Below are 19,882 nucleotides of genomic sequence, written 5' to 3'. Positions count from 1 at the left end.
GTGAAAACAGTTTGCTAGCAAAAGACATTACTTTGAATGAATCCAGTGTGATCGACAGTCGAACAACAACTTCTGTCAGGGACTGAAAGGATTCACTTGAGCCTGTCTGTGACCTCATCAATCAAGTATCAGTTAAAACCATCCAATCACATTGAATAGGGTCAGTTGTTGTAGATGAGAAATGGGTAAGAAAATTAACAGTTGAATCGAAAGTTTTACAAAAGTCAAAGTTGTTACACTAGTAAAGTTTTGGGTAGTCCATGCACACGCTTATCAGATCTTGCAGTTATGACGCCAGAAAGCATAAAACCAATTATTTGAAATATCAGTTTTTGCACAGCAATGAAATTACAGGTTTCAAAATAGGTATCAGAACAAGTGATTATTGTACTGGTAAATGCATTCCACACAATGTAGGGTAATACTAATATACATACAGATATCCGTTTGTGATCCCTAAAACAGTAAACAAATTCATACTGTATCACAAAGTAGAGCTACTTGCAATTCCTTGATTGACAAATGGGTTTTCGTTGCCTGACTACCGTGAAATTTCATGCATCAGTGATAGCAGTACAATTACAATCAGATAATTAATAGTCCTTTGGAAAGTTGTTATTCTGGTCACTGACTGTGTAATGTTGTTTTTCTCTTTCCACTATTCTATTTTCCTCTCTGTCTTAAACCACTACCATCAGCGTGGCAATGACATTTTCCAGAATGACCAGTACAGCCTATTTAACATCCATTGTACTAGAAAGGTTTAGAAGTTGCCAAATATTTCAATGAGTGTTTTTGGTTTCTCTAAAAAAATACATAAATTTCTGTCAATCTATAGACAGCACTGCATGAAAGGAAGTACTCTTTGGGAATTCAGGTCATGGTCAAGTTAACTTGAAATCTTGCTGCTAGACTAAATTATATTTAGTAATTAATATCCATTGAATCAAGAAGGTATCACTCTTCCTGAAAATGTGAAATGTCTTCCTGTAAACCAAACAGTGTTCATAGCCAATCTGTCTCCATGACAACACAGGTGGATACATCATGGATGGATACAGAAAACTAGAGTTGGAAGAGATGTGGGTCAATAAACTTTACAGTCTGGGTTCAATATTATTGAACATTAGGAAAGCACTTTGGATCAGCCTATCAAATTTTGTCATACATGTACCACTCGTGAGTGACACACTTCCATTGCCAAATGGAAATGGGTACAAAGTTCACCAAGCCCTTTCTCTTCATGATGTAACATTAAAATGTTGGCATGAACACTCTTATTCTAACTTCTAAGGCCTGAATAATAAATCTTCCAAAATTCACGGTCACTAAGCTAGCATTGACTCACTTTCATTCACGATTAAATGGCTTGAGAATATTCAAGGTTTGACTACTTCATTTTCAAGGACATCGACTAAAACGGTGTTTTTAGGCCCTTGTATAGACTCAAGGCCTTAATTAAAAGATTGTTTTTTAAAAATCAATTAATGAATGACACATACTGAAAAAATTATGATCAACATGGAAGTGAGTATTTGACTCACAGTAGACTGCACAGATGGCTTATGTGTAGCAGTGACATGTGAGAAAACTCTAAATTCCTTCATGCATCCATTGGGGTTACTTGGCTTAAAGAACATCAATTGCATGGTTTTTCATGTTTTTTTAGCAGCTAACCTCCTGCACTGCCATGACTTGTCATGCCCTCTGCTAAACTGACATGTTGCTCTGCATTAACATTTTAACGTGGCTGTTTCTCATCTACCAGCTTTCACCGTCACTGTTCAACTACTGCACCGTGACAATGCTTCTCCTTGAAATTCCAATTCCTGACGTTTGTTTCTTTCCAGACTTGTTAAAAATAAATTCGCTCATTGCGTCAATGTGTGCATTTACAGTCACTACTAGACCAGTTTCAAAAGAAATTTACTTCACGGGGGACATTATTGCAGCATTTTTTCTTTTCACTTAGACTGAATTCATTAAGATGGTATCAATGGGTTAAACTGGAGTTTCAAACGAACCAAACAAAAACATGTGCAGAAACTTAGAACTATGTGCATTCCCTGAACAAGTTTATCAACATGTATTGGTGTGTACCACTAAAACAGCATCATTGGAATCCATTTTCTACATAAACACCATCATCAAAGCGTTCAATCTGCCACATCTTATATTCTGGAGTAGACCAATTCCAAGCACAGTTTACATACACGTAGAGACAGCAATGGAACCAGAATATAGATTTCCCAATTTTTCATCAGTACACATGATACCACACTCTGAAAATTGCTTGTGTATTTTCCCAGTCTGTTCCTACATCTACATGTATTTACATTCCACAGATGGAAACTGAAGCCACATCCTCATTGTCTGGTTTGTATTAAGTCCAAATGCTTCCATACAAAGAAAGGAGTGGAGAAAATTTTTGTGTGATTACAACATGACATTGGCATTGACAAAATATTACCATGCGCAAATCTGTTTTGGGAGAAGGAAACAACATTTCTCTGAGTAAGCGTACGGGTACATGTATCTGGCACACATCTCTGCAGCTTCCATTACAGATGAGCCAAGTTTCACTCTGCAGTATAAATCATGGATTGTACAAACACACACAGTGTCAACCACAGTAGCCGGGCCAGCCAGTCCCTTTCCCTTGGAAACTGGGCCACAGATCCAGGAGGTTGACTAAAGTGTGTCAAAGTGCATGGGAAATGGCAACCCACTGAGACAGACATCAGTGCCAGGAACCAACGACACATTTCAGAGTTTCACTTTCTGGTTTCACAAATATCATGGCGATCGTTAAATTAACAAATACACATCATTTCAGTGCTTATCACAAAACATGGAAGTATAGAGAAAACTTTACAGTATTGGTTGTGTTGTGTATGGTTAATTCATGACTCTGTCTCTCCATCATACAGTTCTCCAATATTTGAAAAAATAAGCCAGCCACACTTTTGATCATGGATGGAGATTTTTTAGAAACAACACAGAGTACAATGTATCCTCTGACTCAAGCCAGCTGTACAAATGCCAACACTACTGTATCTTATATTAGTACTGTTACATTGATAATCATTTCACACAAGATCAGGAAATGTTTGTGTTCCTCTCAGCTATTTTCCAAGTTTCAACTGTGATCAATAATGCTAATCATCATGAAGATGGAAATGCGCTAACGATGATGTGATCCATTAATGAGTGGTACACCACATACTCAGATGCCGTAAACTGTAAACAAGTCATATTTATGGTTGTAACAAGCCATGAATTTGTTCATCAAAGTAAGCAAGCAACTAATCTCTGGCTCTTCTTTACACTTTTCATTTAATTTCATTTCACTTTAAAACAAACACAGAATTTTCAACAGTGCATTTTTTCGTGCCAAGGGAATGGTAAAATTCTTTTTTTGTTCAATTTTAGAGTGGGCACCTGAGAGTTCATGTCTGTCAATAGTTGATGTTACATCTTACGAACAGTAACAATGAACTGTAAAGATGAGGCGCGCCCACAAACGTTTCTTGGCAATGGATAAGTATATAAGTATATAGTGAGTAGGAAAGATGATATCAAAATTTAAAAGGTCACACACCTGAAATTCAGAAATTTTAGCAACATACTATACTAACAAGGAAAGTAGATTTGATGCATAAAATTAAATGGAAGTAGTTTTCCTTCAAATTATCAATTCCGATTTTAAGTATTGATAATAGAAATATTGTCAACATTAATTGGCAATTGCTAATTGCTGTTCGAGGAGGACATTACATACGGTACTTGCATCCATCTCATACAAAAAAAAAAATGAGAGACAACCGTGGCATGTACTTTATTATTATACAAGTATGATTACAGCAAGAACCTGGTTTTTGCGATGTCGACGGTTGACAATGTTCACCAAAGTAGATTTTACATGCCCCCACTACAAGTTTGACATTCACTGAACGAGAAGGTAAACAAGGAAACCACTTCAAATTACATGTATTCAAAATATTGCCCAGTTGTCAAGCTATAAATCTTGCTATATATATATAGCATTCCAACATTTCTTACTTGAAACATCTTGATACATTCTCACATATCCAAAGTTGTATGTTCACAACACCTACATAAGTTTAAACTGTCCCAGTTAAAAACATCATCTTCATTAATTAAATTATGAATTATGTATCATTGTGTGGAATACTACGTTGGACGAATGTCATTGTCAATGCAGTACATCGAACAAAGTAATATTTATCGACAGTATCACTACAACAAGTACAAGAGGGTTGATACTTGATAAATCGCTAAGCAAGTGGTGGCATTTCTTTGGAATGTACGAAGAGAAAAGTTTCCATAATGAGCAAAAGCAACGCAGTGTCCTTGCAATACAGACCAGGAAAGTACTCACAACACTGAACGTAAATGGCTTACCTGTTTGGTGGATAGACATCAGGTCTTCTGCAAGATTGCTGAACGGAGAACGTACGATGACGGATGATAGATGTCTGCAGTACGTCTGGTCACAAAATATTCACAACTGAAAACTGTTTGCGTGAATGAAAACTTGAAATTTGAGAAGACGGGTGCCAGATGGCTTCCCGACCTTGCTTCACACACTGTTCGGCAGATTTCCTATAGACTGAGTCCCCTATATATACTGGAGGCGGTTACTCACACTCAATGCATTCACACACACAGCCTCGTGAAGTAACCGGAACGCGAAAAGATGATGCGAGCCGCTGGCCGGTAGGTCTGTTTTCAAGGCTTAGTCAAAACACGAGACAAGATCATAGTTTTCTGTGCTTTGTTGTTGAGTGTGCTCTCTATATACGACGTAGCACAGGACGCGATGATCTACGCGAAGCCTACAACAGAAAGCAAGTTGTGCAAGTTGTGTACATCCCACGCCCGACGACCGCTGATGTCACTTGTTAGCGTCGGCAAAATCACTTCCGTCCGGTTTTTTGAACTTTCCTGTGCATCCTGTGATGAAGTCATTGCAGCCTCGTACTCAATCGATTTTAGAAAGGTTAACAAATTGCATCAAATATATAAAAGCGTTTGATATTTTTACCCCGTAAGTTAATAATATCCCGTTTTACATATATATTTGTAACAGCATTCATCTTTATCATGTTAGAATCTATTTAAATGAAGTAATGCTCAATCTAAAAGTACATTGTGGGCTAAGCCTACTATCACATGATAACATTGCAGAGTTGCCGTTCCGCTGTTGATAGCCAGCAAGATGGTAAGTACTGTCAAGTAACCGTGTGTGTTTCTCAGTTTAAAAATCGTTCATTTCTACAGAAGGCTCTACTTTTGCGTGTTACCAACGTAAGATTGAAGAGAACGACTGAAATCGGTGAACGAGCGAAATTATAACACTCAGTCTTTGTGGTTTCGTACAGCTTCAGTCTTGTGACTAGTTTACAATGTTTTACGTCACCCCCCTTTCACGCTGTGGCTCGAATATATAATATGACGGGGAAATTCCTGCCCCAAACGACTACTCAGTCCTAGCCGATCATTCTCAACGGCCGCTGAAATTTCAATTATATTCTAATATCTGAAAATATACCACTAGCGAATTCAGTGGCCACGGGTCCTACTAATTACTGCCCGTGACTGCCCGTAGCTGCCCGAGGACTGCCCGAGAACTGCCCGAGGACTGCCCGAGGAAAAAGTGGGCCAAATTTCGCCCATTTTAACACTAAGCCAATAGGTTGAACTTAAATCATGCCCAGCAAACCCAAAATATCATTGATTTGGTGTTTTCTGTAGCGGTTTTAGAACCCGAAACACGCCGGGCTTTCGACTAGAAAGCTTCGTAAGACGTCCCCATCTTGCTTGTTGAGATCATACCATTCAGTGCAAGGGGTGGTAGGCTGTCAGGCTGTACGCGCTCGGCGAGGTTATTGTGCCACCTCTCGAACTGAATGGTATGATCTCACTATCGAGCCTGCGACGTCCGAGCCCGGCGTTTTCCGTGTTCCAAAACTGCTGGAGAAAACATCAGGTTAATGCCAAATCAATGATATTTTTGGTTGGCTTGGCATGATATAAACTGAACCTATTGGCCAAGTGTTAAAATGTGCGAAATTTGGCCCACTTTTTCCTTGGGCAGTGCTCGGGCAGTTCTCGGGCAGTCCTCGGGCAGCTACGGGCAGTCACGGGCAGTAATTAGTAGGACCGGTGGCCACTTTACACTGGAGATTGTCCTCCATCGACCGTGGTACGTGATCAGATGACGACACCCCACATGACTTTCACGCGCATTCACTCAGTTCCCCGGTAGTCCATCGTAATCACACCGGAAAAATCTCCAATTTGGATCAAACACTTGCGACAGTGGCTACCCCACGTACGAGTGTTTTCTTGATTATTTCAAATCACGATTGTTTAATTAAGCACATGCGGACGATTTATACTGTATCTGCTGTGTAAAACTTACTGTCTGTAAGTGCACTGTTATGCTCTACGGAATGACCTTATATGACCTTGTCGAATCACTGTAATTTCAAGTTCCAATATCGTTCGAGTTTATTCACCTCTTACATACATAGACGGATGCATTTTATCTTTTCACTACATATGATCAAATCTGCATTTCAGTAAAGATACCTCAAAATTCCACGTCAATCATTATGTATTTCACGAGTCACAGTATACTGCCCTTGATAATGATATGATAGTCAGATAGTCAGTCAGTCAGTCTCAGAAAGAGTACATACACACACAGAATGTAAACATGACATGCAAACATGTCAATGTGAGATAGTTGTAAAGGTGATAATATAAACAGTGAGAAATTTTCCAGGCAGTAAGGTCTAAATTTCTGATATTGTCACTCACAGACTTCTGCTCACCACATTTACTTAGCATTGGATTCCAATAAGTTATATCAAATAACTTAAGGAATACAATATCCTATGATAAAAGTACACCTAGTTCATCTGTTGGTGATCCAAAACAATAGAATCAATCTTCATACAAGTTTATCTCTGACCAACTCTAAGACCATACCCTTCACCAGTACGTTGGACTGATGTCAATATATGTTCCATGTGAAGTTTTTTAATTTGTACTGTTGATAAGGCAGACAGTTTTTAATGTGTAGTCCGAAGGACAGTGTGATTTATGTAATGCGTCTTTTGCCAAACTATCTCATGGTCATTGCAATCGGTGACAGTTATTTCCTTGAAACTTGTGCAAGGATATATGTCACAGTATGTGAAAGGATAGGGTTGAGAAACCTTGAAACTGCTCAGTACAGAGAAAAGACTGGTATAAGTGAACTGGTACTCAGTACATGTACTCTTGAATTTTATTGAGTTTAGTCTGTTTTTTTTGTTACATGCAGTGCCTAGAGAAATGTTATCAGGGTTTCGTTGTCATGTCATCAGGGTTCCCCATGGTTTATTGATGCAATCATAGAATGGAACCTGGGTTTGAAAATACATGTATGTTCCATAAACTTAGCCAAAACAGTCAGTACTCTGCAGTTTTAAGGGTCACTTACAATTTAGGTAATGCTGCTGAATTGTATCTCATACAAACCTTTTGTGTCAGTGATGGCAATGTACCGGTATATGTACTGAAATTAATCTTTGTCTTATATTTTTAAAAATATTCTGCATAGCGGTAATTTTATGGAGTGACTGGTTGACTTCCCCTTTTTGCAGTAATGGATTTCCTAGTTTGCATTGTCAGCCAATTCTTACAATGGCGTTGTCAGTATGATCGCATCACAGTTGCTGAGAGGGGCCTAAATAGCAATCACCTTTTGACCAACAACCTTTGGTCTGATCCCCCTACTATGTCATCTGTTGATCTGGTACGCCCCTTATACATGGACATAGGGGTGAGGCTTGGGTAAATAAAGAAGTCTGCTGGTCAAGTAGCAAAGTAAATATTTGCTTACAAAGAGAGTGTATGTTGTGATTCCATTCAAAGCATGGTCAAAATTTTTACATCCAGAGAGGTTAAAATGTAAATAGAACTGACAGTGCTTGTACAATAAAATTATTTTGCCTGTTCCACAGTAACATTACCAGGTTTTATTTGTAAAGAAAAAATGTTTTCCCCTTGGATAGGGATTGTCTGCCATTCAATGTGTTTGACTTTTCCCGGATTGTAAGTACTATTTTAAAATTCAAACTAAAATTTTCTTCACATACATTGTATATGCTAACACCATTCGTTTTTACTTTAGTCTTGGGTTTTTGTCCAAACCAATATATCCATGCGTATATGTAATTTTATGCTTATGAATGCATATAATAATCTATGGTATTTACCATCTACAGTCGTATGACGAGGAAGACCTGGGTGGTGGATACAGTGTGGTGGGATCATTTCCACAAGACTTTGGTTATGGACCTGATGACACAGAGACAGATGGGGCCACGGCCTCACCTGACAGTAAACCAAGAATACTTCTTATGGGACTCAGAAGGTTAGTGCTTCATTTCATCTGCATGATCTCTCAGCAGCTTATTATAATTTATTCAGTTCTTGATTTGAAAAATTCTTAAAAAACTTTGGAATCAGTATTGATAGGTTAATATTCAGTAATTTTAGTAGACTTTCGTTGTCACTCAACTTTCGCAACCTGGCAAGTAAACCTTAGTGAGATAATGTAGCGCTGATAATTTGTTATGGATTTCTGATAGCAAATCTTTCTCTATTGTGTATACCCCGAGTAAATATACCAGTATCATGAAAAAGTACACGTGGCTACATATAAACTATTGCACCCTGAACTTCGGTCAGCTTCATGTTTTGATAGTGGTCCAGTCTAATCTGTATCAGCAGTAAGTAGCATAGACAAGAATCAACAGTGATGTGTGCATATTTTCAGCAGGTTTTATGAAAATCAATCGTAATCAGAATTTATTGTTAAAGGCACCTTTCAATGTTCATATTAACACGTGGACTGCATAACTTAGCAGTGACTGACACAGATATGAAAAGCATTTTTGAGAGCCATTGTTAAGGCAATACATACCTCAAAAAATATTTTAAACGTTCAAGCTGTCCCCATGAAACTTTCATTCTCTTTAGTGATCTAGAATAAAAATCAGGAGGGAATAACAGGTACATGAAATTCAAAATGCTTACTGTACTGTCTTTTAACTCCTTGTGAAAAATTAAAACTTATGATGTTCACAAAAAAAGATGACGGAACCTTCAAAATGAGTTCAAACGGGCAGCAGACCAACAAAGTACCAAAAAAATCTGAATGTCAAAAATTTGTTCCCGGACACACTGTAGTTTAATCCCAGATACAACATGTAGATGATATCTGGATAGTGTAAAGAACAGTTATCTTGTAATCTGATTAGGTGTGCTTGCCCAGTAATGTATGGTATTTCCCAAAGCCTTGTAGTAACAGAAATATTTCATGAGCTCTACACTTGAAAGCATCATGCCGTTAGTGTTATGTATCCAGCTGTTGGCTAGACTCTTTGAATCAGATATGAGAGCAGAGTAACATCCAGGCTATATCAAGATCACAATACCTGTACAGTTTTCATGGTATCGTAGCTATTGTACAGATTCATACTGTAAATTACACAACAAGATCATGGACATTGGTGTTCTCCACCTTACTAAAATAGAATTATGTTTGTTTTCAGGAGTGGCAAGTCCTCTATTCAAAAAGTTGTGTTTCACAAGATGTCCCCGAATGAAACACTTTTCCTAGAGAGTACAAATAAAATTGTCAAAGATGGTAAGTGTATGCATGTATATATTTACTTTATTTATCCTTATGGTGATGTTTCTGTATTCCTACTATTTGCCAGAGCAAAACGAATGCAGTGAAAGCATGTGATTTCATGATCACATAATTGAGGCCTCATAAAATTTACTTGTGAAAATAATTTAATATTGCCAATAGTCCATGTTGTCATAGAAATGATGACCACATCACAAAACTTTCCATTCTGATTGGCTGAAAATCTTTGACATTTCACATCTAATTATACACAATTGCTCCAAACCAGGTAGAAGTATTTGAAAAATCTCAAATGTAAGATTTATCTTCAACACATAATACTCCAGTAGGTGTTCCTTGATTTTGTGTACATTTAACATTTTATTTATAAAAGATGGCAACTAGGACAATCAGAAATATTGTTTTGTTCAGATAGCAGAAAAGAAGTTAAAAAACATTAGAAGTTGAAGCTTTTTCATGAAGGCATTTGAATTTGTACATTTATTCGTGTTTTCCTTTACAACTTCTCTCCATTTTCAGATATCAACAATAGTTCCTTTGTACAGTTTCAAATCTGGGACTTTCCCGGTCAAATAGATTTCTTTGATCCTACGTTTGACTCAGAGATGATCTTCGGTGGATGTGGAGCTCTCATATTTGTCATTGATGCACAGGTGAGTGTCACTCTGAAGTTATACAGATATGAAGGTGTGAAGATTGTGGATACAGATACAGACCTCTGGATATAAACTATTTTAGGGTGTTCCTCAGGGGCAAACATTGCACTGTATCGATACCCTCCTCCAATGACTCCTTGGTTACTGATGCCTATTATGAATTGCTCTCTGTGTCCAATAATCTTCACTTATTGAATATTTTGGATATTCCAAGATGACATAGTGAATGATGCATGTGTGCTTAAAAGCTAATAGTGTGTATCTGTATGTCTGATCCACTACCTACCCGTTCCTCAATATCAATTTATATCAGCGCTATTTTTGTTTTACATATATACAATGGCAGTTTTCAGTACGTGCAGTTATACTGTAAGCAATTCTTAAGCATCAGAAATTTGTACATTTATAATTTTGAGTTACAAACTTAGTTCTGTGAAGTTTTGCTTAGTTTGTAAGTGGGGCTGTGTAGCATCTCCAAAGTGTGAATCAATTGTAACGCTGCTTCGACCTTCCTTGGACTTACAGATGTGCCATATTTTAAGGAGTAAGTTCAATCTCACCCAAGAAACAACAGACGTCAGTATTTCAGGTGATACTTGAGAAAGGCCAGATTGGCAGGAATGTCAGTGACATGATGAGTGTGTTAATCTGATCTTACCATTTTGATGTGACTGAATGTTTTTAACATTTGCAGGATGACTACATGGATGCCCTTGCCAAACTTCACATGACAGTCACAAGGGCATACAAGGTCAATCCAAATATCAAATTTGAAGTCTTCATCCACAAAGTGGATGGTCTCTCAGACGACCACAAGATTGAAACACAGAGGGACATTCACCAGCGAGCCACAGATGAGTTAGCTGATGCAGGGTTGGATGGAGTTCATCTTAGGTAAGATACTGCATTCAAAAGTCCTAGTCTATTTCATAGAGTGGCTTCAAGTTTCTGATGATCTGACATCTCTTTCTGTAAATCCTGTTGAAAATACTAAATCACATGATATTCTCTAATTTTTATTCGAAATCTCTGAGGCGATATCTCAAAGAGAGACAATAAAGCTATTCATTTCAAAACATAAATGATTGTTCTAACAATCTTTGAGAAGAATTTGTACCATTAACATCTGTAAGAATAGGAAGGGCATCAAATGATGTTTTACAACAATACCATACTTGCTCTTAAAACAGAATTTAGCCTTGTTCAGAATGCCACAGCATTTGCTGTAATTCTAATGGCACTGAAAGGGATATTGCTCCCATTGCCATTTGTATTCATGTACATGCTTCGCTACAGGCTTTCTGTGTACATCAGATATCCCTGTCTGTACTGATGAATATATGCATATTTACTCAATTATTCTGACTTTTCCTTTCTATCTCATTTCAGTTTTTACCTCACAAGTATTTATGATCACTCAATATTTGAAGCGTTCAGCAAAGTTGTACAGAAACTTATCCCTCAGTTACCAACCTTAGAAAATCTTCTGAATATTCTAATTTCGGTGAGTACATATGTATTCTATGTTTGTGTTTGATTATGATGTGTTGAGGTCTTTCCAAGTTCCAAGTCACCTCTCCACCTTGTTTGATGCAGACCAGTGTAATGTAGATTATTGATTTTGTTTGACAGGAACAACAAAATTACAAATTGGTCAGTTCTGCAGAATCTGTACTCTAATTTTTCCACTGATCATAAATCCATCCAATCCTTACAGAACAAGTTGCTAAATCTTGTGAAACTTCTCAAACCATTCAGTTTGTCTTCTTTTGTCTTGGAAAAATTTGTGCATAGACACGGTTTGAGTATTGTATTCTAAAATTGGTATGAAAATCAAAGAAACATTTTTGTACAGAATTGAAAAAGACAACCTCTTGAAATTTGCCTTTGTCAAGGTTTAATTTCAAGTTTTCACTAAGGTATGTAATATTTTCTATACAATGACAGATATGGACTTGTGTCTCTTTCAAGAGTATTGCAGAATATTGCTGGAACAGAGATCTGAACTTTCGCATCAAATCTGCTTGTCATACCTTTGCCAAGTTTTCCTGCAAATTTTTATTCTTAATCAAGGTTTAAAGTCTCTGTTCAGGATTTGCAATTTTGAGTAAAGATGCATCATTATTATCAGTGCTATCATTCATGGAACGTACTGAATTCATTTTCTTTGACAGAATTCAGGAATAGAGAAAGCTTTCCTCTTTGATGTTGTCAGTAAAATCTACATTGCTACAGATGGTTCACCTGTTGACATGCAGTCATATGAACTCTGCTGTGATATGATTGATGTTGTCATTGATGTTTCTTGTATTTATGGGTGAGTATCCAGTGGATATATTTTCTATAGTTCGGCTTATGGGTATTACAGTTCACAATGTCAGGGTCAAGTTTAGTTGAAGGTAGATGTAAATGAGATACTTAGTTCAAAAGTGGTTCCCATGAATTCTGTTTGATGTGATATGTAAATCTCCAATATCCATCAGTTGTTTGACTATGGATTGTTAATGTAATATTGAAATACAGCTACTTCTGTTAATGGTTTTGATAATTTTGGAATAATTGTGAGGGACATCATAATCAAAAACCAGATATTAATTTAAGTTGAAGATATTGAACAGAAGAGTATATCATCCATGCTGTATTTCTAGTTACTGTTAGCATTTGCATCATTCCATTGAAAGAGAGTGATGCACAGAATATATAAGACAAACATCTTGAGATGGATACTCTCCTAAGATGTTGTGAAATAATCTTTTGCTCTCAGCAATGAGGCAATAAAATCCTCAAATTTTGATATTTCATGCACATTTTGTCATCACTGTACCAAAGAAAGTCTTCTTAGATGTATGATTTGTATGGAAGAATTCCATGAACATTAATGCCTTTCTTTCTTTTTCCCCGATACACAGACTGAGAGAAGAGAATGAAGGCAGTGCCTATGACTCAGAGTCAAGTTCAATCATTAAACTTAACAATGCAACAATTCTTTATCTCCGAGAAGTCAACAGATTTTTAGCGTTAGTTTGTATTCTTAGAGAAGACAACTTTGACAGACATGGTAAGTTGGAGAAGTGTTTCTGTCAAAATATCTCACAATCTGTAATTTGTTTACAAAGTTTACACGACACCATGGTGTCCCTTCAAACATAATTACTGTTGATCCTTAACACCATTTAACATGGATTATCTGTCTCTCCATTCCACACTAACCAACAGGTCTGATCGACTACAATTTCCACTGTTTCAAAAATGCAATCCAGGAAGTGTTTGAAGTGCGGCTCAAGTCACAGCAGGGGATGTTGATGTCGTCGCAGACAGCGAGTAGTCCACAAGACGGTACTGGAAGCCTTCAGACTAATGGTATGGTCACAACTCCAACTAAACCCGTCTAAATGTTGTCACAAATCAAGCAATGTTCATGCTTAGGTTAGTAGCCCGGTGCCAATGAACTTGGTCTCTAATTTCCCTTGCTGTTCTTCCTTCTCTGAACCACCTTGTCACCCCCCATTAACTTGTAATGGTATGACCCGCCAGCATGACATTGTCATGGGTGCTTACCCCCATTAACTTGTAATGGGATGGCCAACCAGCATGATGTGGTCATGGGTGCACCTGCCAGTATTGACTTTTCCTATCATGACGTTACTGGTGTACATTAATATTTTTCAACACTTTTTAGTCCCCACGGACACCGTCCGGGGGGACTTATAGGTTTGGTCATGTCCGTGCGTGCGTGCGTGCGTGCGTGTGTGCGTGCGTCCGTCCGTTCACACAGATATCTCAGAGATGCAAGAAGCGATTTCATTCAAACTTGGTACAAGGATTACTTCATATGTCATACAGATGCACGTCGATTTGTTTTGGGATACGATCCAATATGGCCGCCAGGCGGCCATTTTATTACGATTTTTTCATGTACAGAGCCATAACTCAGACATGTTTCAACCAATTTTATTCAAAGTTGGTACAAGGACATTGACCAATGTCATAGATATGCACGTCAATTTTCTTTGTGATATGATCCGATATGGCCGCCAGGCGGCCATTTTATTACGATTTTTTCATGTACAGAGCCATAACTCAGACATGTTTCAAGTTATTTTATTCAAAGTTGGTACAAAGACATTGACCAATGTCATAGATATGCACGTCAATTTTCTTTGTGATAGGATCCGATATGGCCGCCAGCGGCCATTTTATTATGATTTTTTCATGTACAGAGCCACAACTCAGACATGTTTCAACCGATTTTATTCAACATTGCTACAAGGACATTGACCAATTTCATAGATATGCACGTCGATTTGTTTTGTGATACAATCCAATATGGCCGCTAGGCGGCCATTTTATTACAATTTTTTCATATACAGAGGCATAACTCAGGCATATCTCAACCGATTTTATTCAAAGTTGGTACAAGGACATTGACCATATGCACGTCAATTTGTTTTGTGATACGATCCAATATGGCTGCTGTGTGGTCATTTTGTTACGATTTTTTCATAAACAGAGGCATAACTCAGGCATATCTCAACTGATTTTATTCAAAGTTGGTACAAGGACATTGACCTATGTCATACATATGTACGTCGATTTTTTATGTGATACGATCCAATATGGTTGCTAGGCAGCCATTTTATTACGATGTTTTCATGTACAGAGCCATAACTCAGACATATTTCCACCAGTATCATTCAAAGTTGACATTGACCTATTTCATACATATGCTCGTCAATTTGTTTCACGTCATGTAGCAGTAACATGTCAATTATTGAAGTTTCGTAAGTAGGCTGATATGTCAAGAAATATGTACTGCATCAAATTCATGAAACTTTATACAGATGTTAACCGATGTTAAGCTCACATTGCTTTAACATTGAAAAAGACATTTATCAGTGTCATTTTAATTAATTTAATAGCCACAAATTAATACAACGTTAAATGTGATGAAACTTGATACAGATGTTGATCTCATAGTGTTGTAAATACTGCATCAAACTTTATGAAATATGGTACCAGTGATAATCTGTTAAGTGTTAGAATTGTATGCAAAAATGTTTTGCAACATCCTGTTGATTAATTCCTAGTTGACTCATTTTATGAACTTTAGGATGGTGGCCTACATTGGTTTTATGTTTTCATCACCATGGAACTCATTCTTGGCCATTGAGCACCATCTGTATCAAAGTATTTTTATCACAGACCTAATTAATGAAGAGGACTCTATCCTCTCTGAGGACATGTAATCAAAGTACCCATTATTAACAAGTGGGGACTGTGTCATCAACGATGACTTGTTAAATGCTCTCTTGCAATGCACCCTGCTAGTAGGAGTATATTGGTAGAAAATGTTACTTGCTTGTTAGCAAATGTACTAGTATTTTAGTGATAGATACATGTATGATTGTCTTACTCGAAAATTGTTTGGAAGGTTATCATTCAATATTGTTCCATGTTGATATAATGCATTGTTAGGCAGTGTGTGTCATCCAAAACTGAAACTAATCAGATAGATTGTGAGATATGAAAACATTGGCATGTTTACACTGTAGTGTGCTGATATTACAGTAAGGTCAATCAATGTTGCAACTTTGTACTTTCAACTCTCAGAATAGACAATAAAATAGCAACAGGTACAGATAAGTGTTTAGGCTGTGTCAACTGCTTTTGAAGTCTAAAACTGATGACACTGGCCGCTGAAACTCTAAAATGCTAGTGTTTCATTGTATTCAGTTCTATTCTTTGGTCTTACCCCATTGATATCAGTGATGATGCTAGACCTTTGTACTTTGAAAAGGGGGTGACAGAAGTGACAACATAGCTTTTCAGTATAAGTCTTGCCCATGTAACTGTTTGGTAACAGAATCTTTGTTACACAACCATTAAGACACAAATGTTAATGTAAACATATCATGATGTAGTTCAGTGTGTCATGTCATCTTTTCAATGTATGTGTATTTTATTCATTGCACTTGATCTCATCTCTCTGCACGATGTTGCAACACAATTGCCAATTAGCCATTGCCATAATTCACCATAATGCTTGCTCACTATACAACCCTACATTTCATCACCCCCTGCCGTATCAAAGTTCATCATTCCATAAAATGCTTCACCATTCCACATCATACTCTGTCATATCATACCACTCAATACCACACCTTGCACTCATTGTTCAACATAAACCCTTATCTTGCCTTCTACAACATAACTACCATAAACCCATATCTTTCTACGCCGAAGCACTCAGTACCACACTATACACCAACATATGGCCATGTCAAGCCACACCACACACCATCAATCAACCATATCACCATGCCAACATACTGTATCATACTCTGTTTTCACCATATGAATGCCACACCATACACTTCTCCCACAGTCATCACACCCCCTTACACTACACCTCACCATATCATTCGATGCCATACATCTACATTTCACCATATAATACCTCACCATACACTTGTCACAGCAAACCACACTATCACATACTCACTGACAATGTCAAACTAAACCATTCAAAACTATGCACCTATATCCAGTGTGTTCTGCAATCTAATTGACCTTTGACCCAAGAAAGTTCTGTCACAAGAATATACCGTAGTGTATTTTACAATACACATACTGATTTAGAACTGATGAAAAACTTTCCAAAAATTTGTGAGCTAAAGGTTCACATTGCGTACATCTCATCACATGATGCAAATCCATACAACGCCAGATATACATGTCTCACTATGCAAAACCTCACAGAACACCAACATGACCATATCATACCTTACCACACACCTTGACCTGAACACAATTCCCCATCATTGTCCACCTCACTACATACCACACAGTCGCATCTAACCACAAACAATGCCTATGTCACAACACATCATGCATCCACATCTAACCATACAGTGTCTATCTTGCCATACACCATACATCCCCATCTCCTAATACAGTGCCTATTTCACTGCACACCATACACCCACATCCACCCATACACCATCTCACCTCACACCATACACCCACATCCACCCATACACCATCTCACCTCACACCATACAACCCTCTCTCTCCTCACACTCCATTTCACTGCACACCATACACCCACATCCACCCATACACCATCTCACCTCACACCATACAACCCTCTCTCTCCTCACACTGCCTATTTCACTGCACACCATACACCCACATCCACCCTACACTGTCTATCTCATCTCACATTAAACAGCCCCATCTCTTCATACAGTGCCTATTTCACTGCATACAATACATGTACACCCACATCCACCCATACAATGCCTCTCTACACTGTACACCCATATCTACCCATACACATACATGTATCTCACCTCACATCATACATCCACATCCTCCCATACAAAACCTACACTATACACCCATATCTACCCATACAATGATATCTCACCTCACATTATACACCCAATCCCATACAGTGTCTATCTTGCCTTCACTCACATCACATACAATGCCTATCTTACCATACACTATACACTCACATCTCCCCAAACATTGGCACACACATCCTAAGTGCAGCCACCCATGTTACAAAACAACACTAAGATTGACATGAATAACAACCAGATAAACAATACAAAACTGTGCGTGCTCTTATTCTTCCTTTCTTTTGTGTTTTTGTCATCTCCTAAACAGCCAACCAGAAATCAGTACCTGTGTAGAAAAAGTCTAAATCGTGGCCTGCGTTTCCTGCCAAGAAGAACCAAACCAAAAACAAAGTTACAGAAGCCATCAGGAAATGCAGACAGATACAAGACCAGTGTGAACACAGCATGGTCTGCCCTGCCTGAAGCTGATCACACATAATACTGAGAAAACATCTGATTTCTTTACATGCCTTGTACAAAATGTTCATAGAAAGCATTGGCATGGATAGTTGTTGGCAAAACATATGGACTGGCTTTGAGAAGCCTTTTTATTGTATCTATAGTAAGTGGTTCTAATATAATTATGCAGCTTTGAGCCATATGCTGTTTATGTCAGCAAAAGCATCTGATTTTCATCCACTGGTCCAATTTGATATTCACAGATTGGTATTTTGAATGGAGGGGGATGTCGGGTTTGGAGGTGACAAGAGAAAGTGCTTTCACTTCAAGGGTCAAGTTGAATTGTGACAGCACAGAAAGTCCTACAATGGTCAATTTACTGTCACGATGTGAGCATCAGAAGCTGTGCATGACAGTGCACTCGCTAGTTTTCGATTTTGATGTTGGACTTTAACTTGAAAAAGATGTACATATACAGTGTGTGTTGGATGTATATATACACACAAGATGCTTCCCATGACAGTTTACGCAAGAAATTAGCATTTATTTTTCAGTTTAATATTATCAGAGTGAAAGACTTAGAAACATAAATGGTATTAAAAAAGGGTCAATAAGTATACGATTTGAGATGATGTGATGGGGGCAGTGTGCTAGAGGGCGCTGTCTTTAAGATGCTGACATCTTACATTGGGTATGTTTGCATTTGTACATGTGATGAAAGAAGCAGCATATAGGGTTAGAGCTGCTGACATTTGATAATTGAAATTTTTTTGTCATGTGAGAAATAAATTTATGTTGTTTGAACTGAAATGAAGAGTGGCGTGTTGTTAACATAGTCTTCTAAACTGTTAATTGTAAATGGCAGGCGTTTTGGGGTTATGTTTTCTTGTATTTACCAGGAACTATACCAGCCAAGTAATTTTTTTCTTAAATTCAACCCTTTCATGGTAAGACTCTCGTTGATACCCATTGTTCTCTATAGCATTGGTGGACCTGGTATACAAGGAAATCAGGTTGTCAAAAGGGTTACTAACAGAGTGAGAGTGGTGGTGTCATAAATTGTTCCCATGCATATTTCCGTCGAGAGAATGAAATGTTTCAGCTGAGAGAATGAACTAAATCATTCCTAATCTAAGTCAGTTGACAGTAAGGTTGTCTTTAGCTAAAATGGCCCTATGTCTTCCTCAACTATCTTATGTGCTGAATAGTAATCATCAAAAGTAGAGATCCCCTCATTCATGAAATACATGTGTGGCTGGACTTTTTTAGATTAATTTCATGGTATCTAGATTGTTGACAATTTAAAGTTGACAATTGAAAATTACCACATTTCTGTGCATGTGGTCTTCATGTTATCCATGTCAATTGTCAAACCTCAATGTTTAAACCTTTGCAATGGTTAGCACTGCACAGTTTCAGATATTCAATCAATCAATCAGTGCACACATACTGTGCACATTAATTTGCATTTCAAGGCCACCAGCCCTTCCACCAGCCCATATAACAAGGAGTCATGTCATATAAGATACAAAATACTTGCACAACAACTTAAAAAAAAGCTGAAAATGTTAAATTATCATCCTACGTATATCATGATATGATTCAATTTTGTTAAGTCCAAAGAAAATGGAACATAGCAGTGACAAACTTCAAACCTGTAGATTAAGGTTTACTTTTCAAAGTTG

General features: G+C 37.6%; 2 protein-coding genes across 5 annotated transcripts in view; one reads left to right on the top strand and one right to left on the bottom strand.

Moving 5' to 3' along the window:
• The window catches only part of LOC139116090 (transmembrane and coiled-coil domains protein 2-like), a 93,846-nt gene extending 88,911 nt beyond the window's left edge, over window positions 1-4,935 (bottom strand). For all 3 annotated transcript variants that reach the window (XM_070678625.1, XM_070678615.1, XM_070678623.1), the window contains exon 1: window positions 4,426-4,935. Coding sequence is in view for 2 of the 3 variants with exons in the window: in XM_070678615.1 (XP_070534716.1) it covers window positions 4,426-4,444 (19 nt within the window). In the remaining variant the exon portion in view is untranslated. The remainder of the gene's footprint in view (window positions 1-4,425) is intronic.
• Window positions 4,936-5,114: 179 nt separating this feature from the next.
• On the top strand, window positions 5,115-19,007 carry LOC139116092 (ras-related GTP-binding protein C-like). 2 transcript variants are annotated; one of them, XM_070678630.1, is made up of 10 exons: window positions 5,115-5,245; window positions 8,304-8,452; window positions 9,636-9,730; window positions 10,256-10,389; window positions 11,087-11,286; window positions 11,782-11,896; window positions 12,567-12,709; window positions 13,302-13,450; window positions 13,609-13,752; window positions 18,067-19,007. In XM_070678630.1, the coding sequence occupies exons 1-10, from the start codon at window positions 5,243-5,245 to the stop codon at window positions 18,090-18,092; spliced, it is 1,158 nt and encodes a 385-aa protein (XP_070534731.1). In that variant the 5' UTR covers window positions 5,115-5,242; the 3' UTR covers window positions 18,093-19,007. The 2 variants fall into 2 exon arrangements, with proteins under 2 accessions (XP_070534731.1, XP_070534730.1); XM_070678629.1 differs by having other exon boundaries at window positions 5,116-5,245; window positions 13,609-13,818.
• The last annotated feature ends 875 nt before the right edge of the window (window positions 19,008-19,882 follow it).

The sequence above is a fragment of the Ptychodera flava genome, chromosome 17, assembly GCF_041260155.1.
Source record: "Ptychodera flava strain L36383 chromosome 17, AS_Pfla_20210202, whole genome shotgun sequence".
In the NCBI taxonomy this organism is placed as follows: Eukaryota; Metazoa; Hemichordata; class Enteropneusta; family Ptychoderidae; genus Ptychodera; species Ptychodera flava.
Note: the sequence above shows the minus strand (reverse complement) of the source record. Positions and strands in the feature narration are given on the sequence as shown.

Excerpts from the sequence above, each read along its gene's own strand:
- LOC139116092 (XM_070678629.1), top strand. Across the intron at positions 9,731-10,255 it reads AAATAAAATTGTCAAAGATG|ATATCAACAATAGTTCCTTT; the intron begins GTAAGTGTATGC and ends CTCCATTTTCAG. Across the intron at positions 12,710-13,301 it reads GATGTTTCTTGTATTTATGG|ACTGAGAGAAGAGAATGAAG; the intron begins GTGAGTATCCAG and ends CCCGATACACAG.